Source organism: Empidonax traillii, unplaced genomic scaffold (genome assembly GCF_003031625.1).
Source record: "Empidonax traillii isolate 1590-97213 ecotype Southwest subspecies unplaced genomic scaffold, ASM303162v1 scaffold240:size1935192, whole genome shotgun sequence".
NCBI lineage: Eukaryota > Metazoa > Chordata > Aves > Passeriformes > Tyrannidae > Empidonax > Empidonax traillii.
This window is the reverse complement of record NW_020955433.1, coordinates 920034-945890: the sequence shown is the minus strand read 5'-3', so window position 1 is coordinate 945890 and position 25857 is coordinate 920034. Positions and strand designations below refer to the sequence as shown.

The 25857-nt window shown below is 40.4% G+C and overlaps 1 protein-coding gene and 1 long non-coding RNA gene across 14 annotated transcripts in view; both read right to left on the bottom strand.

Moving 5' to 3' along the window:
• The window catches only part of TBC1D1 (TBC1 domain family member 1), a 106254-nt gene that overhangs the window by 71024 nt on the left and 9373 nt on the right, over positions 1 to 25857 (bottom strand). Inside the window, exon 1 of one of the 13 annotated variants that reach the window (XM_027888524.1) lies at positions 3614 to 3773. The exons of the other annotated variants lie outside the window; for them this stretch is intronic. Coding sequence (XP_027744325.1) covers positions 3614 to 3643 — 30 coding nt within the window. The 5' untranslated portion in view covers positions 3644 to 3773. Of the gene's footprint in view, positions 1 to 3613; positions 3774 to 25857 lie in introns of those variants that run through there. 13 annotated transcript variants of the gene reach the window in all.
• Positions 8865 to 20770, bottom strand: LOC114059738. Its single transcript, XR_003571725.1, has 2 exons — positions 20653 to 20770; positions 8865 to 9185 (listed from the first exon to the last, which is right to left on the bottom strand). It is a non-coding gene; the product is annotated as an uncharacterized LOC114059738 (long non-coding RNA).

Genomic DNA, 25857 nt, shown 5'->3' with positions numbered 1-25857 from the left:
TCTCATTCATGCTTCTACAGAGGTCTACTAGACACTCTATTATATAGATGATAATAGGAATAACAGCAAAGCATCAGCAAGATCAATTTTAATACAGCATGTAAAGCTAAATTTGGATTAAAAGAAACTTAAATGATATTTCCGATATTATTACAATTGCTTCTTCAGTGATGTTTCAAGGTACAAGCCAAGTAATCAAGCCTTGCTGCACTGAATAGCATAGAAACTTTCTTTGCTGATGGCCTGAGAGCTTCCCAAACTGAGGAAAGTTCACAGACCGTTTTGACTCAGCCATCCAAGAAAAAAAACAAAACAAAACAAACAAAAACTTACTTCTTGTTTTGCTACTGTGAATTTCAGAGCAACTCCTGTGAATATACAATAGTATATTCAAAATGTACTGTTTGTATATTCAACACAAATAAATTATATTTATTTGTAAATACAAATCTGATTTTTATAGAAGAAATCCAAATGATCAACTTCTCAACCCAAGGTCCAAGATTAGCCAAGCCAGCTGTGGACAGCTACACTGCAAACCCACCCTTTTCTGCCAGTGCTAATGGCACATTCTTGAAAGTTCCTCAGGCTGCAGTGTCAAACTCTATTGCTCTCAGTTCCCCTCAGGAGGGAACTGGGAGCATATTCTTCCCACATGCTGTCCTGAAGGTTGGAGGCAGCTGGCCACGGTGGATTGATCCCTACCAGCAGAATCATTATAGAAGAAACCTTGATTTAAATAATGTAGCCTTGCTTTGCATTTTACCTTAGTTATTTTCTTTACTGGTTCCTTGTTGGTTTATAATCCTTTGGACAAAATAAGCTGAAGGTAAACACAGCTATTAAATGATATATTGCACTCTTTTTCAGTAACTAGAAAGACACATTGTGCACAAGTTGCATAACTTGCTGAAAATCTGAGGACACATTTACTCAAATTATTTATACAATTTATTACACTAAGAACTGTTTCTATTTCTTTAGCAACCAGTTATTTTCTGTCAAGTTGCTACTGAATAGTAACTTGCATTATAAAATTAATAATTTGTAAACAACTAATACTAATCTTTTTTTAAAACTAAAGCTGTATTAAATATGAGAGAAACAGAAATAAAATTACTCTCAACATTTATCACTGTATTATTATCTCCCACTAATGAATTAATGATGTGCAAGTTCACCACAAATCTAAAAATCTACATGACTATTTTTTTTTTTTGGAGACCTAAGGCTTTGATATATTTCAACTGCACAATGATTACTTTACTTTTAGTAACAGTTCCTTCAGTGATCTAAACTGAATATAAATAGTCTTTGTGTATCTACCAGTGTGACTGTATTTTCCACTCACAACAGAGTAAACTTAGTTTACATTTTCAAGAAACTGTGTTTAGCTGCTTAACCAAAGGTTTCCTTTAAGGCAGTTGTCTGCCTTTGTATCAAACTGTGCAGGAAAAACAGGTATAACTATTCTTTTTTATTTAAATAATTTTAGGAGACTAGAACAAGTTAGTACTTTAGAATTCACTATCTATAGAGTCATCATTCAGTGATTTAGCCAGCATCCATATGGCCAATGGGGGCAACACCAACCCATGTAATACTCAAGCAGAGCTTTGTCCTCCAGCCCAGAACATGACCCTGCAAAACTCATCTCCAAGGAGCCTCTGTGTAGGTAGGATGGGGAAAACTGCATGTAAAAACCTCTAATAAAGACATACTGAAAGGTAGTGTTTATACAAACACTAAGGACCAATTTTATAGCATATGGGAGTCAACTACTTCACATGTAACTATCTGCAGGCCTGGAGACTTGCATGGTGAGACTAAACACCCATGTTACTTAAGGGGTTACTCATTTTTAAATAATAGATGCAAGGGGGCAGCTTTGTTTCTAGGGTGCCAGATTCCCTCCCCCCCTCCACAACCCACAGTCATTCCCCATTTTAGAATGGGCCACCATCTTATTAAAACTGGAAAGGCTTACATTTGTGTTGAAAGCCCACAGCAGTAGTTCTTACATTTTTACTGATCAGATTTTGGCAGGCAGGAAAGCTTTCTCTGTTAACAAACTTCATTTTATATTTCTAAGCACACTGCTTTTGCTTTCCCTCCCAAATTAGTGCTGACAACTAAGAGCCATTAAAAGAATAAAACTAAACACTTGTGAGGAACGAGCATTGAAATAATTAGATCTGAAAGACCAGAAAGCATTCCTGAAAGCAGTTAGAAGTGTGTTTCTTCAGCAGCTTCTGTTTCCCTAAAAATGCAGCCAACTCCATGTGCTACAAGTTCTGACCTCCTCCAAGACTAACTCCTCTCTGACCAGCTGCTTTGTCCACTTGACAAGAGAACAATGAGGAGGGGAAACGGGCCATCCCTTGGTAGCATCCCTGAAGTATGTACTCAATGGCATCACTCATCTTTTGAGAGCAGCCACCTGTATAGGAGACTGGCACATTTATGAGTGTCAGCAGGGAAATCAGCTGGTACCGTTCCCTCAGATAATGTGTCAAATCAGGCCTTATGTCATTCACAAGACAGAGCCAGAGTGACGACAACAGAAGTAACTACTTTAACAAGTGTTCCACCTGACAGCTCTACAGAGAAAAAACGACAAGTGGAAAGAGAAAAGGATACATTTCAATTTTTCAGGGTGTGTCTAAGCAGACTCCTTTCAAGACAGAATAGAGCAAGTCTTTCTATTTGAGAATCTGAAGAAAGGCAACACAGTCACATATCAAGCACTCCCTCTTACTATCTTCCCAGGGTAGGTATTTCACCTGTTAAATAGTCAGGAACAGGGATGTAGAAATAACCAAGCAAGGGACCATTTACACCTGACAAAATGGAAGGGAGAACCAGGACTTATGTGGTTTGTCTAGTAGTGTTATGATTAAGTATTTTTCCCCAATTCTTGCCTGTCAACAAGCTGTTTCACACACTTGTCTTCTTCTACGCTTTCAATTGTGCCTCAAGACAGAATATCATTTACAACTCATTTAAAATTTAGAATGACTGTTACTTTAGAAATTTTTTAAACATCAGCTCAAAACTATAATCTAGATTTCTTCAACCATCTCTACGGCTTTGCATCCATACATAGTTTCACAGTTACACTGGAAAATCTTACTGAAGCCCCCGATACACAGAAACCAGCACGACACATGTGTGGTCATACAATTAAGTCTCCCACTAAAAGCTAATTTACTCTTCTTCATAAATTCAGAGTATGACAAAAACCAGGGGAAAAAGTCCAAAACAAACAATGGGAGTGCTGTTGCACATTCTCCGGAGTACACAAGTAGCGTTAGACTTCAACAGGCCTTCTGTGAAGTTTTAATTATAGCTCTCCCCTTTTGCAGATCCGCAGTACGGTAGAACAAGTCGGTCAGACCCGCAGCCTCTCTTTAAACCCCTCAACCCAAGCCACGACTGATAGCAGCCTGACTTAGCTGTTCACTTTGAGTGCTCCTCCTTTTCCCTGCCTGAGCAATACAGCAGGGCTCTGCTCCCTTCCCAGAGATCACTGACTTGCCTTGAAACTACACATCTGCAAACTCCAAGGCTGGACTTCCCGAGAGCGGAGGGCTGCGGGCGTCGCGCCGCCTACCTTGGCCACCCAGCTGAACAATGGTGACATCCTACGGGCTCCGGCGATCCCCGGCTCCGGCCGCTCCTCATGCGCCGGGAGGGGAGCCAGCCCGCCCGGCCTCCCAGAGCTTCCCCCGCGGCCACGGTCGAGCCCCAGCCGGCGGCACTGCGAGCTCGCCGCGCCGGGGACGATGCCCGTGGCAGCGCCGGCTGAGCCGCGGGGCGGGAAGGGGAAGGGAAAGGAAGGGAAGGGCCGGGGCCGCGTCCTGCCCCCACCGCGCTCCGCCCCCGCCCGGGAGCCCATTCCCGCCGGGCGGGAAGAGAGCGGGCTCGGGAAGCGAGAGGGCTCGGGAAGGGAGAGGGCTCGCCCTCCGGCAGCGCGCCCGGGAACGCAGACAATCGCCCGCGGCCGCGCCGCGCTGCCCGTCCACGTAATTCGGCGCTGACGACAGGATTTGTAACTAAAACTTTCTGGGAACATCCTGGCATGCAAGTCATGCCTAACATTAAAGGATCGCGTAAAAAAAAAAAAAAATCATCTGAAACCTCTGTGAAATGTTACTCTTCCAGTCAGGCTCGCCATTCGTGTTAGCTCATGACATTTGACATCACACACTAGCAACTCTACTTCCAGAAATCAGACTGCCATAGAAGAGAATTAAAACACCCATATGGCAGACGCATGTTTCCGGCAGGTCGAGAGATGTTCCTTGCCACCCAGCCAGGAAAGGTACTCGTTCCCGTCGTTGCTCCGGCTGAGCTGCCTGTGAACACACTCCCCTACTCAATGGCTATAGGGCTGCCTGAAACAACTAATTTTCCTCAGTTTGGAGGAAGGGCACAGAACTAGGAAAGAAAAAAAGGCTTGGATTTCACAGGAAATAATCCACTGGGCCCAAAACAAAAAGCCCTTTATTTTCCACTCCCTCATAGAAACAACATGAACAACTAGATTTGCAAAATCGTTACAGAAAAGCATAGAATCTGTTCTGCACTTCTTCCAGTAAAATAAGACCACTCAATGTTAGATGTTTAAGTGCCAAATTCAGCTCCTTTCTTTGCCCAAAGACACTCATCAAGACAGCTGCTCTGTTGGGACACTACCCTGGATACACTTGCACACTTACAGCCAGGAAAATCATCTCTGGGTTTAGAGCTGACACTGCTCCACTAGTCTATGTTATTAAAGGAAAAGAGGAGGAAAAGAGCAACTCCACACACATGGGATGGGGAGAAGGAGAACCAATCTTGCAGCTCACTGAGGCAAAAAAGGGGCAGATTTGGCCACTGACACAGACTGCATGATCCTGGGTTTAGTTCATACAAAGCAAACAAGGCAGTGAGCTGCCAGAGGGTCTATCACCTCCTAATGCTGTACTGGTGAGCATCCTAGTGCTGGCTCTGTGTCTGTAAAGGGCTGTAGAGAACTGAAGGGGCAACAAAAAAGCAGTTCTCCTCAGAGAACTAAGCTACAGTACCTAAGCTACAGTTTCTGAGATTAAAACTGTAACAAATACATTTCAGATTTTCATAAAAGGAGAATAGACTTTCATTTTCTTATAGTTCTACAGATAAAAGTAGAGACAATTCACAAGGATTGTCAATGGTTTTCTCTGTCATTATGAGAGTGGCCATGGACATTTTGATTGCACAGATGTTCTTAGATACAAGCCCAATAAATATGACCAACACCCATCCTGGTAGTGGTCTCTAAAGGCTTATTGGCATGATAGAGGGAGAAATCATCACTGCTGCTACTGTTCATGATGTTCAGAGCACATACATGAATAAATGACATCTGTTCTCAGGGCTTTAAACTCAGAATCTTACAAGAACACTGGAATTATTGAAATGTGAAGTACAGAACTGGGTCTGCTTTTATTTCATAAAGCAACTGAGGGCAAGAACAAGAAAGAACGCTCCTCATTATGTGCTGCTCATTGTTATAGAGAATATCCAGTATTTGGTGGCAGCATTAGAGTCGCATTTTTCTAACACTGAGTGTGAACAGTATTATTTCTCAATAATTATTTCTTCCCCTTTCTCTGAGGGGAAGTATTTTAAGTTTGGCTTGTGTAGATAACTATCTCTCCAAAAATACTAGATATCCATTCTGGGTAAGTGGAAAAATTCAAGGACAGGGAATAACATCTGTACTGCATAAAGAGTAAGCAGCATTTGATACCATCTTATCTAAGTGTATGATCTTTTAAAAATCAAAACAAAACCCTCATTCCTATGAACTGTTCCATGTTATCATGGAAAGAATTAGCAAGATATTTGTGGCTGTTTTTAAATAGTAGCAAGTAAAATACTTCAAAGCCACAACTTAAAGCTTACATCAGAAAGCTGACCTTTCCATTTTACAGATGTCTTAATAAATTTACACATACACAAATATCCCAATTATTTTTCCTCCAACAAAGATCTCTCCACTAAAAGAAGCCATTTGGAGATAAGAAAAGATATGAGACATACGGAAATATTAAGAAGGAGGGTGTAGTTTTAACTTGAAAGAGGAATATTTCTGACTCACTCTCCTCTCAATTCAGCTTTCTTTATGTTTAATGGCTGTATTTTTGTGAGTCTTCATAGTATGTCACCACTAAATGGTGTCTCAGAAGAATCTGCATTAAGGGTATAGCTACAACTGTATTACCTGAGAACTGGCCACTCCTGTTGCTTTTGTGTTAACTCTGGTGATGGTTTTAAAGAAGATCCTGTTCCCATTTAAAGCTTTTTCCTCTGAATTATATTTAAACATGTTTTGGCAGTTACTCTTCTCATGAATTATCCCCTCCGTCCACGTTCACAGTTAAAAGTTTCATCTCTCTCTTTCCTCCCTGTACACAAAAAGGTCTTCACAAATTCAGGTGGAAAAAGTGCAAGAAAAAAATATACCTGACAGTAATTATCACTTTCGATTATTTGGCCTCTGTTTAAAAACACGCACAATTTTTAACCTTTATTACTTAGTTTTCACCCTTCATTAGAATTTCATTGAGTGTTGCCTCATCCTTTCTCATTTCATGGATACTTTGTATCAGGGGAAAAGATAGAAAGTAACTACTGTGAAAGTACTATTTGTGATGTAAATTCAAAATGTAATAATGTTTTGGCTCTTCAATACAGCTGTAATAAACCATAGCAAAACAAAGGTGTCTAAGGAAACAGCAGACTTTTATGGCACCTCCATGTGATGCAAAATGCAACAAGTGATTCATTTGGATCCACCAAAGGAAAAAACTAATGAATCCTCTCAATTTCATCCTATCTAAAGACTCAATCAAGCCTCACTAGATGGCTTCTGAAATGATAATATGGTGAAGAAATGAGTGAGCTTTGTTACTTCTTTTGGCTAGATTATAAGCGAACCTTTTTCTCAATACAAAATAAAATATTAATCACAAAACTGAACTACTACACCAAACCAGATCTGCCCAGCCCTCTCATGAAAGACAACAGCAAGACCTAATACCACAGACTGGCAGTGGCTGTCCCCTTAATGAGAAGTGCATAGGAGCCTACTGCCCATGCTAGAGATGAAATTCAGCTTTCAACAAAGCAATTAGAATGATTTTCTTGGAGGCTTCCAGATACTCAGCGGAAAGAGAAATGACAATGTTTCGGATAACCTCCTCAGTGCTGTTAGTGAGAGAAGTGTTTGGGCTATCTGCTAACCAGTAGCAAGTATGCAAAATGCTGACATTGGGCTAGTGCCCAGAGATGACATGCAATTCATTCTCCATGTGGCAGATGGAAGAGAACAATTCCTCACCAGACTGCTGGCCACTGACTCAGCAGCAGAGCCCTTCCAAACATCTCCTGTAGGTTAAGCTTACATAAAATGGTATTTTTGGCCACAAAATTTGTAATTACTAAAATACTTTGATTCAAGTGATACTAGCATTTCCTGCTCAGGAATGAAAAGTGGTATTGGTGATGGGCTATCTGTCCTCTTCCCTACCAGCAGTATCTCTTCTCTCAGTGTCAGAGCATAACACAGTTACCAGGTGCTGAGGCTTATTTGGGATCCTGCACCTTCGCAAGAGGACTGAGGGATAGTAGGATCTGTGAAGGGAAAGGTGATCCTACACTATGTAGCAGAGAAACATAAGAACCCAAGGGCCATGTTTCTCTACGGACAGTAGAGAAAAGTTCTCTAACCCTGTCCTGGAGGCAGGGTTAGATCAACTAGTGTGAGGTCACGAGAATATTAGATGATAAAACACCTCATAAGATTGAAGTAGCTTTCCTAGTGTACCCTGAGATTAGCTCAGTTGGCTAGAACATGGTGCTACTTACACCAAGGTTGTGGGTTTGATCCCTGTATGGGCCATTTACTTAAGATTTGGACTTGATGATCCTTGTGGGTCCCTTCCAGCGCAGAATATTCTGTCATAGGTGACTAATATTACCTTGAGATTCTTCCTTGTGGGTCTGTTTTGGATAAAGAAGAATTCAGACATTCCTCTTTTTAATTTGAAATAGTCTATCTAAAGAAAATGGATTGTGCTTTTCTTATGCCCTATTATAAGGCAGTTGTGGGTGACAGCAGATGCTGGGATGATCAGTCACTTATCTTGAATGGATAATATCTTAGCGTCTGCCTCAGAAACTTCTGAGTAGAAAGGTTTTGGTGAAGTCCTTAATTAAACAAGGCACCATAGAACATACTAAACACAGCACGTGGAACCTATCATCCTGAAAAGGACCTCTCTTTGCGTGAGGCTGAGCATTACAGAGAATCTAGACCCACAAGAAAGCAGCTCTACCTTCAAGGTGGCTACAGAAAGAAAAGCTGAAAAGAGGACCCTTCTAGATGTACGGTATCTGACCAACAAACATGATGCATTCCAAAAACACTGATGAGCACACTTTGGATTGGAAAGCTTTATGCTGGATTCTGTATTTTTTTGTCTTCCCACAGGGAGCAAAATAAAGCTTAAAGATGCCAGGAACTTTGCTATGGGTTCTGACTAATTCCACTCAAGCATAATCCTATATTTGCATTTGACCAAGATCAAGTGTGTTTGCATTTGACCAAGATCAAGGGTGCACTGCTGAGTGGTCTAATTGTGATCAAATGATCAGATCTCTATAAACGAGCAAAAAACCACAGCCTGAATCTGCAGATAAGTCCAGGCAGATTTGTGAAGAGATCACTTTGATCTGAATAGCTGGATGCAAAAAACCCACAAGGACAATGCGGCAAATGAGCAATGGGGGAAACTCAGAGCATAGTGGGGAATTGCCACACAAAGACATCAGAGGTTTCATGCATTTATTCTGTTTTGTGATGAGGGTTTTCTGGTAGTTGTGCAACCAGAGCAGGAAGAGTGGAGCACAGGCAGAGCAAACTAGAAGACTGCAGAAGCAGATCATAAAGCTCAGAACAAATGGGGATGCTCCCAGTGTGCAGTGACAAACACGAAGTTCAAGCCCTTGAGATCATCAGCTAGGTCTTGACCGTAGCTGAAACAGCTGAAGCCTCCTGTTTTTCCTCCCTGCAGGGCAGTAGTTTTTGGTCTTCTCAGTGCCACCAACCTGAGGGATAACTTAGCTGAGCTCTCCAGACTGCTGAGGCAGCTCTGGGGAGAGAGCAGCAGACACTGGGATGACACACACCTGCACACACACCCTGACACAACTGGATAAACTATAAAATATTAATGATGCAAGACTGCTTATTTTAAAAATCCCCTGACACTGGAATGCAAAAGATGTGAGAATCAAACAGCCATTAATGTCCCCTGCCAGTAGATACCTGGCCCTGGAAGAACTTTGCACTGTTTTCCCCCAGCCTCCCACTGTTTCCTTGTGGCAAGCACTGACAGGTCTCAGGAGGAAAAAAACCCCAACCTCCTAAAGTTTCAGAAGCATTTTCAAAATGCAATTAATTAAAGGTTATACTTGAAGCTTGTATGATTAACTCAAGTTAGATGGGAAGAAAGACATTTCATTTCAATACAGATCTCATTTCCTTTGTGGAGAAGCACTACCTCACAATGGGGAAAAATTAAATACACTTCTACTTCCAATAATAGAAAAGTTATGTAGTAAAAAAAGTCTAGAAAATGTTGAGGAAAACCAGAGTATGAGCAGAACATGACACTCACATTTGACTGGTTAAAATCAAAACATAATTATAAATTTATCAATTCCCCATGTGCTACGGGAGACATGTATACTATGATTACCTATTTCTGTTAAACAGGACTTCACATTAGTTAAGATGTCCATACTCACTTTGGACCTTTAGAACACTCTAGTAATGAGTAATATAAAATAAGCAATCTTGTATGCTTAATGTTCCAGAGTTATAGCCTAGCTATTTTTTCACATATTTAACTATAAACACAAAAATAGTCCCACTGCCCTAAGCATATTATTTTGTGTACTTCAGTTGCAACAGTAGGAGACTAGGAAAATATATTGGGTTCCACAGTATGGAGAGCCATGAAGAGTAGCCAGTCTTCTCAGTTCCCTACAATTTATTTAATAACTTAATAAATCTATTACTAACAGCATTGATTTCTCATAATTTAATTCAGCCACTATCTCCATAGACAGTACACAGATTCTAATGGACTTTTATGTGGTTCACATACTCTAAAGGAATACTCATTTTAGTAAACTGAAAAAAACTCAATAGCTGAAATAAAACTTTGTTAACCATTCCATCCCCAACCCAATATATTCTTGGTTTTGCTGGAAAGACCTTAAAAATAAAAACTATCCATTCAGGTTTCTCTCTCAGCAAGTGTAGGGTCCAGAACTTACCTACAGTCAGTGGAACTACAACACAATATGAGGAGCATCTGTGTGTAAAAGCTATTCATTTGAGAAGGATCCAATCCTGCCCCCACTAAAATCACAGCCAAGTTGGTACTATATCCTTATGCATTTTAAACATAGATAACAAAAAGAGGAAACAAATACCATACTACCCTGTTCTTTTCCAGAATCAAGCTGAAGAAATTTTAATTTCTATAACGTTGCCCTCATATCATAAGACTCCCTGCTCTGGTGCTCTCAGACAAAACCCCAGCAGGAAAACTGCAGCAGCGTGCTGAGAACTACAGCAGCCCCTCACAGTCGATTAAGAAGTGCACTCTGCGCTGCCCACCCGGTCCTTGACCGTCACTTCTCATCACCAGCCTTCCATTGAATTACAAGCTGCAGCACAGTCCTTCCCTAGGTATTTCCTATGTAATGTGAAATTTAGAATACCACTACAACCTACTAATATAATAATTTGCATGTACAGTAATTTTGTATGGTGCATATAAATCTGCCTTTTTATTACATTATCTGGGATTTTTATCTGTGTTGTTCTGCTGATTACATTATTTCTCAACTGTCTTGAAAGCAGAAAGCTTTATCAGCAATGTTCCCTTGCACACACTTTTAATTTACTGTTTCTTATGTCTCCCTTTCCATTTCTTCTCGGGGCTTATTAACCCATTGAACATATCTTTGCCAATGATGAGGGCTCTTTTGCTTTTGTGATTTTCTATATTTTTGGCTAAGTCATACAGTCTTTCAATTACAATAAAAGCCACAAAATGGCAATAAACCATCTTTAAAACCAAGATTCAAACACTACCTCTATCAATCTGAAAAAAGCACTTTCCCCACGATTCACTTGGCTTTCCATTCAGAAGTTTGCAGCTCCAGGTTTCATTACAAACAACATTCCACATTTAGTTGTTTTAAGCCAATTCTGTTTCGACTCCTAAAAACACACTGAAAAACATCTGTGAAATATAACACACAATACCAGGCTTTTAAAATACAGCAGCAGGATTTCTCCTTATGGCTCTTTTGTGGTTTTGATAAAGCTGCATTTCTTCAAAGGGCTCAGGATATACTACTGTAAGTCACCAGTGCACATTTCAGCCACATGTGCTGACTGTGCTTCCGCTCCTCTGCCAGAACAATGGAAGCCCTGACATGCTGAGTCAGCTATCCACAAACAGATCCACACAGAACAAATGCAGGTTCTGCTAACCATGTTCTGTTAACCATGTCTTATCACAAAGAATGCTAGATAGCTGCGTCATTTCATGTAAGACTCACGGACTAGGTAAAATTTGGAAATGCATGCATATGTTCAGGAATGAAGCCCAAAATATTATTTGACATGAGGTAAGCTACTGAAATTCATAAATACAAAAATAAAGTTACAACAAAATAGTCATGGGGTCAGTTCTGCCATTTCTTCCCTCCTGGGTATTCTTAGTACCAAGAGGGAACTCTGGCATTCCTGGAGAAACCTGCACACAGCTGGATGGACAGGCTGGCCATGTGAACTCTTACTGAACTGATCTGGTAAGTTCAGATACTGCTGCAACTTGTGAGTCCAAGCTCAAAAATTTTAAATGAGTTCACGGGCACAAGGATCCAAAAGAACAAGGGAACCTCAGAAGTCAGCTGAGCAGGTCTTTTAGAATCACAGAATCAGCTAGTTGAAAAAGACCTCTAAGATCATCAAGTCCAACTGCTAACCCAGCACTGCCACGTTCACCACCAAACACGTCCCCAGGTGTCATATGCACATATTTTTGAAACACTTCCAGGGACGGTGATTCCACCAGTTCCCTAGACAGCCTCTTCCAATGCCTGACAATCCTTTCAGTGAAGAATTTTTTTCCAATATCCAATCTAAACCTCCCCTGGTGCAATTGCAGCCATTTCCTCTCATCCTGTCACTTGTTACCTGGGAGAAGAGACCGACCTCCACCTTGCTACAACCTCACAGTTGTAGAGTGACAAGGTCTCCTCTGAACCACCTTTTTTCCAGTCTAAACAACCTCAGCTACTCTCACAGGACTTGTGCTCCAGACCATTCACCACCTCTGTTGCCTTTCTCTGGACCTGCTCCAGCATCTCAATGTCTTCCTCAAAGGAGGGGGCCCAGAATGGAACACAGTGCTCAAGGTGCAGCCTCACCAGTGCCAGAGGATGATCACTTCCCCCGTCCTGCTGGCCACACTGTTCCTGATCCAGGCCAGGATGCCACTGACCTTCTTGGCCACCTGGGCATACTGCTGGCTCATGTTCAGCTTCCTGTCAATCCAAGCTCTCAGGTCCCTTTCCACCTGGCTGCTCTCCAGCCACTCTGTGCCCAGCCTGTAGCGCTGCAGGGGGTTGTTGTGGCCAAAGTGCAGGACCCGGCACTTGGCCTTGTTGAACCTCATCCCGTTGGAATCAGCCCATCTGTCCAGCCTGTCCAGGTCCCTTTGCAGAGCCCTCCTGCCTTCCAGCAGATCAACACTCCCCCCCAGCTCGGTGTTATCTGCAAATTTGCTAATGGTAGACTCTATCCCCTCATCCAGACCATTGATAAAGATATTAAATTTAAACAGGATTTTTAATCCAGGATGTATTAAATTCTCAAGTGTCGCATTGGTTTCAATTATAATTAATGAGCAGAATGTAGGCCAGCTTTAATTAATTTTCCCGTTTTTTTTCTCTAACATGCAAAAAGCTGTAATATACAGCCAAACAGCAAGAGCTTAGAAAAATAACAATCAACTATTACATTCCCTCATTGTAGATTCACAAAGTCATCCTCATACACGTGCTTTGACTTCTCTCACAACTCCAGTTAAGTCAATGACAGTGGAAGTCTAATTCAGCTGATGTCTCAAGCTGGCATCCAGACTTCCAGAACAGGCTGACGTGCCTGTGCAAGTGTATGTGTGTAAAAGTCAGGCCACTGAGGGTCATCTGGCTAAGGAAAATTTGTCACATATGTAGTTTTTCTATGGCTTGTTGGAAGTGCATAGTCTCAACTTGTGTGAAGGGATTTATCCCAAGACCTTGATAGTCTGTGTTCTGTAACTCTGATAAGAAATGTAATCAGAAATCTGTGTTTTGTTTGTTTGAGATTCCTGGGAACTTTTCTGACTCTTCCAATCCCAGCCGGCACACGGATAGTCTATTAAACACAAAAACTGAAATAGAAGATAAAAAAAGACAATTTGATTTTGAGGGAACACTTGAAGCATGCCTTCTGCAGTACACAAACTCCCTGCAGAATACCCACTGACAGCGTCCTCCCATTACAGAGGAAGCCTGCATCCCTGCAATGCATGCACTCTGAGGTTTGTTACCCCTGGATGTATCTAGTTCAGCATGGAGTTAGTAACAGACATGTAAACAATATCTGTAAGCCCCACAAGTTTCTAAAGAGAAACTTTTGTCCTTACCCACATACACGTAATATAGCAAGCTCTCAACGTGACTGAGAGCTCATGTATTCGCATCTGTCAGATACTCTACTCAGGGGAACCGAAACATCCCAGAACATGGACTGATGTCAAACACTAACCCCACTTAAGCATGCCTTGTTTTGCAAATTTCAGTATCTAAGAATAAACTCCAGAAACACTTCTACAGACTTTACTTACTGGTGCTTCTTGTACCGCATAGCAAAATACCAACTTGTTCAATTCTTTTACAGACACATATTACAAAAATATTGGAGAAAAATCCAAATCCCTCCCCCTCAAACCCCAAAGCCACTAGAAGAACCCAAACAGAACCTCAATAGGACAATTTGGAGAAAAAAAGTAAAATAGGAATGACAGAACTGAAATTCTTATGGAAGGTCCACCAAGATCTTTTAATTGATTTCAACCAGTTTTAGATTAACCCTTCAGTATCTCCGTGATACGGTGAGGAATTCTCCTGCTGAGGGAGAGCTGTGGAGAGGTGGAAACCATTCGCAGTACCTTACATTTGCTCTGGACAGCCACTAAGTGGCACTTAAACACCTCATCTTAAACCCCTGTGAATCTGCAAACTTGTGAAGGGAAGCGGGGGACAAAAGGAGTTAGGCACTCTGGGGACTAATCCCTTTTAAGAACAATGAAGTTTGCCTCTTGCAATTAGAAAAACTTCCTAAGGGTCTGACTAAGGACGAAAATGTTATTGGCAGGAATGTTACTGTGCAGTGTTCCACAGAAGCAGAAATACTGCAGAGAACTCTGCAGAAGCAACTGCTTCCTCTCCTAAATCCCAAGTTCTGCTTGGGGAATCAGAGTGCCTCATTCCAGCCTATCACTGCCCATTATTGTGTCATTTTGAAATATGCACTTATATCAGGAAAATTACAGTATCTCATTGCTGCTGGACTGCAGGTAAAACTAAGGTGGCCCAAATACCATAACACAACTAGAAATGTTGCCTGAACTCAGCTTCAATTAGAGAACTCTGCAGGGACCAAAGCTATTAGTACTTGGAGATGCACATTAGGACACGGTTTTCATAGTTTGCAGAGAATCAAAAGTCATGAGTGGCACTTTGTTCTTCTTCAGACTTTAGTACACTATTGATTGATAGACATATGTCATACTTCTATTTGCATTTTTAATCAACTATGTTAATAATCTTGAGTGCTAATGTATCCTAATTTTGTTTGTTGTCTGGTTTTAAGAGTGGTTCTGTTTCATTAAAAATCTTTCTAAATGAATGCATTACAGATATTGGAAACTAATTTTCCCTATATGAACAACATAAGTGTTATTGAAAAAAATCTGAGGATAAACCCAAGCAGAATAATGTATTAGGTATTTTAGGTGCTAACCAAGAAGATTCTACAAGCACAGGAAGAATATAGAGATTCTGCTTGCCACTGTAGGGAGAAAATTCACTTGGAGTTGAAGTTGGCCAGAAATGTCAGAGACAATAAAAAGAGTTTTTTAATATATAATAATGGCAATAGAAGTATAGAAATATCATTGGCCCATTACAGGATGAGGATGGTCACCTCACAAACAGGGACAGAGACAAAGCAGAGGTGCTGGACACTTTCTTTGTCTTCAGCACAGATGATGGACGAAGGGGGTCTCAGTGCCCTGAGCTGGAGGACCATGACTGCCAGAATGATCAGCTCTCAGTCAACCCTGAAATTGTGTGGGATCTGCTGCTCCAGCTGGATCCCTGCAATCTATGGGGCCTGATGGGATTCATTTCAGAATCCTCAAAGAGTTGGCTGATGGCAATGCAAAACCTGTCTTGATGATTTTTGAGTGGTCTTGGGAATCTGGTGAAGTCCCAGCTGACTGGAAGCTGGCAAATGTTGTTCTGATTTTCCAGAAGGGCAAGAAGTAGGACCCTGGAAACTACAGGCCTGTCAATCTCACTTCAGTACCTGGTAAAGTTATAGAGAAGATTATTCTGGGAAGTATTGAAAAACACCTGAAAGACACAGTCATTGGTCACAGCCAGCACAGCTTCATGAGAGGAACGTCCTGCTTATCCAACCTGATTTTCTCTTACAACAAGGTAACACACCTAGCTGATCAAGGGGATCCTTGTGGGTCCCTTTCAACTCAGCATACTCTGTAATTTAAAAGGCATATACATTTTCAGCTTCAAAGACTCAGAAGTAAGATTTACGTACAATTTGCTTTCTAGGCTCTCAAAGAAACACCTCCATTTCAGTTAGCCACAGATTTAGATGTAAAATATACTAACAGATATTAGCTGCAAGCTCTATTTTACACCTTCGTGCTGAATGTGGCCTCCAGAAATATCAAATTGTTATAAAATTTAACTTTTATTCTCTCTTTCTGTGCAAGTTCTTTATGTTATGATTATTAGCACAGCATATAAGCAACAAAGCAACTCAACAAGCCATAATTACATCAGGATTACAAAGAATACAAATTTTTAAGCACATTTTGCATGTCTGAAGTTAGTGTTGTGAGGTTCTTTTAAAGGTTGAAACAAGAAGCTTGCAAATGAAAAGCATTCAATCAGTTATGCAGAAGGATCAAACTTAACCCAATACATAAGGAATTACCAGCAGTGAGGCTGTTTTTATGACCAGCAATAGATCTCAATTACTGTCACTCTGGGAAAAGTGGGGGGAGGGTGGGAAAGAAGGGAGAAGTCCACATCAACTGGCAATTTCATACCAAAGGACAAACCAAGTATAAACTGGCATTATCCACTCAATCCTTGTATCAGATCCTCAATGATCAACCTTTAGGGCAGACACACATATCCATTTAAGCCTGTATTTGTCCAGTCACACAAATCATTCTTTAGGAAAATATTTCCCACAGCCCTTCCCATAACTTGATGTCCACAGAGAGGGTAAAAAAACCAGAAATACAGAACAACTGTGCCTACACCAGGCAAGGGAAAGCACTGATTTTACGACAGTGATTTTCTACCATTATTCACTTTGACATATAACAGGATAGGAGATTGTGCTGCTAAAGTAAATACAGCGGTTATATATGCCTCTTCTGCTTTGGTTTTCTGCTCCACTATAGTCAAAGAGCCCCCATCTGATGACCTTGGGGGCACAGCATAAATGTCAGCCCAGGGCAGGCAAAGTTCTAAATGAAAAGCTGACTGCACGGAAAAATAAGGAGCTATTTCAGGAAGGTGATTTTCTCAGTATCATAATTTTTGAATTGGCATCTTCATATTTTAACGTGGATGGCTTGCATTTGTCCTTTAAGGCCATTTTAGAATCTGAAAAGAAGAGAATACAACTGCCTGAACAAGAATGTCCATGCTTAACTAGTTCCAAGTGACCCCAAGCTTTCAAAATAAACTTGCAAAGCACAGAAAATAAAAAGGTTTTGGTTTTATGAGTCTTGAGGAAAGATGGCTGATGCAGGACCCAGTCCTATAATCTGATTTGTGCCAGAACTGTTCTTGAGTCTGTCTGCAGAGATTGTACTAACCTACGTGATACATACAACCTTTGTTTATTATTGTATTGGACAAAAGCTATCTTCCCACATTCACTAACTTAATTACACAGTCCTCAACATGCTATTGTACTGTGAGCCACAGAAGCTAGCACTTTACTAGGTAAGACTGATTTTTTAATAAAAACTGCTCTTTTTCAAAGCAGGGTTTTGGGTTTGGTTTTTGTTTTTTTTTCCTCTCTAATATGTGCTTTCAGGCTTTAAATTGCATACAACTATCATTGCACCATGTATCCACAAAATTAATTTTAAAAAATCACAACTGTGCATACTTCATATTACTTAGGAGCGTTAATTAATTAAACAAAAATAAAATAATCTATTGAATCTAGGCTTTCTAACTTGTCTTTGGAGATCAGTAAGGCACATTCAAATTTTCAAACGTCCTCTAGTCTTAAATTAACTTCAGCAAGCCATAGCAGTGGCTCCAGAAAATACACTGGAGTTCCTTTATAATTAATTACTTTTCTTTATAGTATTGTGCATTCAGCTTATATTTAATGTTGCTACAAATAAAATAGTATTTTCTGAACTTTTAATTCTGTATATGCAACTGGGTTTCTGCACTCATCTTGTTTCTCACTCGAAACTTTTCCACGGGCACAATTCTTTTGTTTTTCTTTGATTTTTTTGTTTTATTTACCCAGGACTTTCTGATGGCTGTGCCTTTGTTTGAAGCTGTAGGACTGACCAGGCTGGAAGGCGATGAGGGGACCCAACACGTTTGCAGAGGTCAGACTTTAGAATCATAGAATTAACTGGGTTGGAAGAGACCTCCGAGATCATCAAGTCCAACCCTTGATCCAGCCCCACTGTGATTACTACATCGTGGCCACATCCAGCCTTTACTACACTACAGTAAGGTGAGCTGAATAACTTTGCTGTTTCCTGTTCTGTATTTGTTACAATTTGTGAAGCTGAGGAATATAATATTAGTGCTTGGGTAATGTATGGATAAACATATTCTCTCAATTGAAGGCCCAGATTATACTTTGAGAACTGTGTGGATTCACCAAATTCTCAAATTTTCACATTCATCTTTCACACTAAGTTACCTTTGGGTTTTTCAATCAAATTTGAAGAATACAGCACCTCCAAACTCTTGCAGAGTTTAAGAAGCTGGTTACAGAAGGTTACCTTATTTCTTGGTAAGGGTATTGCTCAGCAGAGCAGAAAGAAATTATTCCAGCTGTAAAAATGAAATAAATAAAGCACAGGATGAGTACCAGAAAGTTAGTGCCATAGTGAGGTTGAAGCCACAAAAATTGAGAAATTGTCACATGACAGCATTTCACAACACATTCAACCCCTCAGGGGCAGGCTCACTAGTAATATTAAGATAATTAGGTGCAAATAACAGAAACGCACTAAAAGCCTTCCATTCCCATGATCATAACAGCAGCAGACACAAGACCGTAAGAAGATACTTACTAGTACACAGATTGTTTCCATTATATTTATGTCTTTTCAGAGCAAGGCTACTGCACCCTTAATTTCTTCTTGTACAATTCTAGCAGGACAGATTTCAAAGCTGGTTACTCTTTGTCTAGGTGGCTCTGTGCACAGAAGTCAAGGAAGCCTGAAAGTCTCCCTGTGCTCCTCCATCCTCATAGTCCTACTTTTGAGATCTATGCCATTATATAAGGAAAGAACATCAGGTTTCCTGCTGCACAGCCCAATCCCTTTGGAATATTCCTGATGCGCTCTACTTCCACTATCTATGAAAACACCAGGAAAAATTTGCCCCAAATTACTTTACGTTCACTTTAGTTTCAAAATTCATGTCAGCTTGAAATTTGACAAAACATTTAAAACATGTAAAAATTTAAGGTGATCTATCAGGGTGCATCAAGTTGGTTTTGGAGCAGAATGAAATTAATTTACCTTGGTCTCTGAAGCAGTTCAACACAGAGCTAGACAAACATCAATGCCAGCACAAGGGAAAACACGAATGTACACTAAGGGATGGATCACAAGAGAAAAGAATAACAGAACTGCCTCTTTTGACAGAGGACAGCTACTAGATCTCCTCATATATCATCAGATATTACACTTGAACTAAAACCCCACTGTAGTTTAAGACTGGATGAACCAGGGATCCAAGGCCCAGCCTTCCCTCTCCTCTAGATGGCACGGCCTTGCTTCCCCCTGACTCTCACAAAGGTGCACATGAAACCAAGATAGTGTTAGGATGCTGATTTCATTGAAACTTTATCACTTTTCTGATAAATTCCTTTGGAATGTTTAAAGTGATCTGAAACACCTCACTGAATGATACCAGCATAAAGGATAGGGGAAAAGGTGGGAATGTGCAAATCAGCAACCAGGGAGTACAAGGCCATCAAAAGCTGACTCAGAAGAGGTTAAGATGTTAAGAGTGAGCTTCTCTTTGGAGATATGCAAAGAAGCTCTTCTCTATGTGATCAGGAGGTTTTTGAAGAAAACTCTACCACAACTTTGGAAGATACTTAGATATTCGCAGCTCCAATTATCTGTGCTGGACATCATAGGCCACAAGCATCAGACCTTGTGAGACAAAAGGAATGGTTAGTAGCCAGATGAGAAGTCAACACAAATCCACTAATTATGTTTTAGCCTAAGTTCCACTGTTTTGTATTTCTCTTACAGTCCCCAGCAGAAAAAGAAAAGGAACAATAAATAACCTTGCCATGAACTCTGACCCTAAAATAAAGGGCATGTGACATCACAAGTAACACACAGCTACTTTCAGTATTATTTAAGCTGAAAAAAAAATAACATCATCTGATACAGATTATTATACTGCTGAAATCATAGTAAGAAAAGAAATCACAAGAAAACATAATTTTTATGTTGCTGCTGTTAAAGTGGGATTAGATAACTTTTTTTACAAGCCCTATGATTAATTTTATCTTCCTTGATCAGACATGATCTATGACTTTAAGTCAGGAAACAGCACTGGTATTACAGAAATTACTTCATGTGGAAATCACCCATGCAGTTGAGGGAAATCACATATTTCTTAAAAAAGGAGGGTGGACACAGGAGCACCTAGGTGATGCAGGATGTCACAAAGTCACTCTAGGGTCTGGCAAGAGCCCCATAAATCCTTGGAATAATGTTGCTAGGGATAGGGTCACTACAGTACCCTGAGAAAAGATCTCACATACATCAATCCTTTGAAGAGATCCCAGGATAGAGCTGGTGTCATCACACATGCTCAAGCCTCAAGATGCCCATAAAGCTTGATTAATTGCAAGAGTATCCAAAGCACAGCTGGTTGTTTGCATTATATGGGACAGTCTATTAATATTTACACAGCTAAACTTTGACCTACTTTATAAACCTGACTGTGTATGTGCACAAATATGTATTTGGTTTTTCATTTGTTCTGTTGGATTTTTTTTTCTTTCCATTTTTACATTAATTTCTTCAGTTAGCATTTGAGAGACAGGAGGTTCCTAAAACAAAAAGCAGTGTTAGCAGTTCACAATTACATAGATTCAATCAAAAAAACCAAAGGTGCACAAGAACAGGAGCCAGAAAACACCAAATTAAGCTCTCACTAGCACTGACATTAGCCCAATTACTTAATTTTGTTTCAATGTTTTATGCTTTTGCAAAAGAAGAACTATGTTTTAATCTCCCTAGACTCATCAAGTAGTAAAATACAGTAGAAAAAGGTCGCCTCTATATTTAAAATTATCTTCCCTGACTTCTTTTAAGAAAGGGAAACGGTGGTATTAAAAAGGAGATACTTAGTGAGGCCATATCTTAGAGTCTAAAGTAGAAACTAGTTGTGTAAGAATCGCCAGTCACGAAGCTAAGCCTCACAACAACTGCTTTGGAGTTCACTGGGCCTCTGCCATTCCTTTTATAGATAAATAATGTGAAGTTCACTCACAAGATCAGCTCTGTGCAGCCTCACAGAGAGCTAAGTGTTGATTATCTGAAACCAGCTTCTTCAGCACATAATCAGATCATAAACAACATGTAACAGAGTGCTGCATTCCAGGTAATACAGCATGATCTACTTAAGTGCATAAGCTATTTTAACTCATGAAAGTAGGTGAAGGTTGTTTAAAAGCATAGTAACTATTAAAGCAATTGGTGGGCAAGAAAACCCCAAAGACCTCTGTCAAAAAAACCATCGCTGTTGTAACCAAACAGCTCAACAACAGGGCAAGTGCTACATTTCAGAAAGTGCCCCAGTGTAAAGAGATTGGGCTTATCTGTGTCTGCTATGGGGCAAGATTTGGCACAAGCAAAGTCAGTCAGCAGGCTCAGGTCTCGAGCAGGTGTCCCAGTCTGCTGCAAACACAGGGCACTGCAGTTCTCATGCTCACATTCCTGCAGCTGCCTGGGCCAAACGCTGTCCCTGATTGATGACCACACAGAAAAGATTCAGAAGCACCACACAGACTTGTGCATGTCTTGTGCAGCTGTGATCCTTTTTTATGCCTTTTTTCTCTGAGCAGAAAACAACAGTTCTACCCAGTGTTTTGCCATTATAGCAATAACTGCTTTGGTAAACACTAGTATACATTACAGGCTGTTATGACAACTTGTGTCCAGTCTCTTGGGGGTAAAAAAAAATACAAAGCCCACACAAACAAAACCACCCCAATGAAATGTAACCCTTTAAAAATCTGAGCTGAACTTTTTACATTTCTTCATATTCTAGTTCTGCATTGATAATTGATAATGTCAAGGAAATATTTTTCCTTTACAAGACAGCAGCTCAAGTTTCTAGGCTTTCCCTCAAATCCCCTAAACCTCCAGTTCATATCACAGAATAAAAATGGAAAATTTCAAGCATTCTGATAAAAAAAAGTGACAGTGCTGTCTGCTGATTTCTGCTATGCATACAGGAGTTTATTTTACCCCGTGACCACAAAGAACAGGTGGATGAGGCACCCTACAGACAGCTCAAAGTAGCCTCCCATTAGCAGACCCTGATTCTGATGGGGGAATTCAACCACTGAAATATCTGCTGGAGGAAAAACACAGCAGGGCATAGTCAATCCAGCAAGTTCTCAGGGAGCCTCAGTAACAACTAGCCGACCCAAATTACAGAGGAGGTGATCAATGATGTGCTCTGCTGGGCCTCATACCCATCAACATGGAAGAGCTTGTCGGGGTCAAGCACAGCCTTGGCTGCAGTGACCATGAGATGGAAGAGTTCAGGATCCTGAGAAGCAGGGTAAAAAGCAAGATCGCAACCCTGGACTTGAGAAGATCATATTTTGGCCTCTTCAGGGATCAACTTGAAACAGCACCATCAAATAAGGCCCTGGAGACAAGAGGATCCAAGAAAATTGGTTGTTATTCAAAGATCACCTCATTCAAGCTCCATCCAAATGACCAAGAACAAAATGCCCACGTGGATGAACAAGCAGCTCTTAGCAAAACTCAAACACAAAAAGAGAGAATGCAGAAGGTGGAAGTAGAGACAGATCACCTGAGATGAAGACACTGTCTGAGCACACAAAGACAGGGTTAGGAAAGCCAAAGTCTACCTGGAATTGAATCTAGTAAGGAATGTCAAAGGCAACAAAAAAGGTTTTTATAGCTATGTAGGTGACAAAACTAGGGAAAATGTAGGCCTGTTGCTGAATGGAGCACAGGACATGGGAAAGGTTGAGGTACTGAATGTCCTCTTTGCCTCAGACTTATGTAAAACCATTAAATTTAGGCCTGTTATTCTTTATTTATAATAAATATGAAAGTATAATAAAGGACAGCACAACCTTAGCTTGCCTTAAATCTAAACTAGCTCAGAGCATTAATCAGATAAACTAGTGACCAGTGTTCTGTTTACCAGCCAAAACATACATCAAGTAAAATAAAACATACCTAAGTAAAACAAATCATTCCATACATCAAAGAAAGACTAACATAATGACGTCTGGAATTACTCTGCCAAACCGAAAATAAGAACAGAAATTACTCTTCCTCTGTAATGTCTTGGCTACTTTTCATCTGCTCGAGGGGGATACCATGTGACAGTATGCCATTTGCTTCTCATTATTTATCTCTTTCATTTCTTGGAGTGAACAATGTGCTAAAGCAAGGTACCCTACAGAAGGAAAGCAGTGCTGTGTCTGGGGAGAATGAGCTCAGGAATGAAATGGTACACCTCACCTACATATCCAGTTAAGAACTACCACTTCTCAAGTAAGACTAAAATGCCAGTAATTTCTGAAGTATATAGTTGCCAATAACAACTGTGATGTCAATAGCATCACAAATGTCAGACCAGAGGGCACTGGAGATATGGAGGCTGGTAGCATGTATGTTTTCATTTAAGCCATCACACTCCTGCAGTACGCAAGTACTCTTGCCAAGGTGTTCCACAAGGCTGCATTCCTATGGTGAAGGTTCTATCCTGTAAGCACATTCAGTGGAGAGTTAATTTTTCCTCAGCTTCCACCACCATTACTCATCATGGTATATATAAGCCCCATGACCTATGAGTAGCCTTCAGGAGTTCCCTCAGGCAGTATAATTGAATCCTGCTCCGTTCCTAAGCACCTACAAAGAATATGCATTAATGCTTCAGCCCCACCCTCAGGCAGAAATTACTCAATCATGAGGCCCCATCAGAACCTTCAAAGAATGAGGGAGAAGAGATAAGAAATACCACAATCTGTACCTAATAGAAACTTACTGAGGTTACACATGAAAAAGGAAGGGCTGGATCCAGAAGGAAGGGCTCCAGATCCCACGTCTGACAAATCTGCTTAGAAAGGAGATTCTAATCCATAGAAAAGCTCTCCCTAGGCAGTGTAAACTCACCCTTTTAGCACTGAGTTGAACGATCTCTATTTTCACATGCTTGTTTTCCAGTAATGTCATCTCATCCTTCCTTACTGCTGCACATCAAGGAAAGTGTGCCATACATTGCCATGACAATACAATGGAAATAATTACAGAAGATCCTAGAGTGAAGACCACAACAGAGCACTGCCTTTTCTTTCACTGCTAAAGAGGAGCAGAACAAAGAATTCCTTGCAAAGAATCCTGACATCACTTGTTATTAATTACTTATCTACTGATTTCTTCTCTAAACTGGATATGTTGTTAATGCAGCAACAATGAAACCAACAATTCAAGAAAAGAACTGCATGCATTCCCACATCTCCATCAACTCTAGAATTGAGCTAAGTATTACCCAGTAGAAAATCATCTCCCATGAAAAAAATTCTTAAACTGTAAAATAACCCCTCATGAACCAGATGCATGTTCTTGCTCAATTTGTACCTATAAAGAAGTCCAACTACCATTAATGGACTGCAGTCCACCTGCAACGCTGATGCTAAAAGCCCAACCATTCCTGGCTTTCTGTACTTTCTACCACCTTCAGTGCTATTCCTGTCTGCATGACAATCAAGCTGCTTGTCCTCCTTTTCAAAGGCCTTCACTATTTAGTCTTCTACTCACCTACTTTTGACTTAACATACTAACCTTCCTGCTCTATTTCTCCCGCAGACATACTTCTGCCCTCTTTTATTCTACTTATCCTAAGATGAGGATATACTCAGGACTTATTTGCAAAGTCACAAAGTACCTTCTACTTCAAATACTCAGTCAGACCTTCCTTACTCTGAGATCTCTTTGTCAAATATAGCCCTACTACAGATTTATACATGCAGATACAAAGAATTGTGGCTCTTGCAGTTTACAATGTTATTGTAATTGATAGTCAGATGTTTGTTGGGTTTTCTTCAAATAAAAATAGATGAAGTGCAATTATCAGGAAAATCTGGATGTCCAACATTGCTGGGTAAAGAGTTGTCATTAACATGCAAATTCTGAGACTAAACCTATCTGTACTGCTGTATCTCTTTTACAGAGCTGAAGCAAATAGTAAAAAAAGAGTCCTCAGAAACAAGAGCATCAGCACAGGAGTCACACAGGCTGCAAAAGCCCAATTCTGAAAATTTGTTTCTTCTGAAGTTGAACATAAGCTGCAGCAACATAATGTTAAATTCTTCATGCCAACTCACTGGCTTTTAACAAACAGCTCCTTCAATTTGTAATAAAGTATACAGTACACTCCTATGCTTTCAAGTTGGGTTCCTGTAAAACAGGCAACATTTCACTCCTCCTGATAAATACACAAACATCAATTAGTTAAAAGACATTATATGACAGTATTCAGGGCAGAGTAACAGCATCCTATAAAGCATAAGGGACTTACTTAAAACATGGAAATGACATTGAATTTAAGCAAAAGAAGTAGGACTTCACTTTAGAAGGTAAGAACACTTGGCATTTCCATTATCCTTTTGTAAAAACATAGGTCCAGAAAGGCTGATTAGATGTCTACCTAGCCTGTAAAAAAGTCAACACAACAACCCTTGTAATCAAGGCAAGTTAAGAGACCAGGTGGAGGGTAGTTTTTGAAAGGACAGATAGCTGTGTGAAGCTAAAACAGGCATCCAAAAATTCTGGGTGTTGTCTCCAAAAACATGTAGACACAGCTGCAAATTCAACTAGAGACTTATTTTGTTCTTATTCAATTCAAACATGTCCAGGA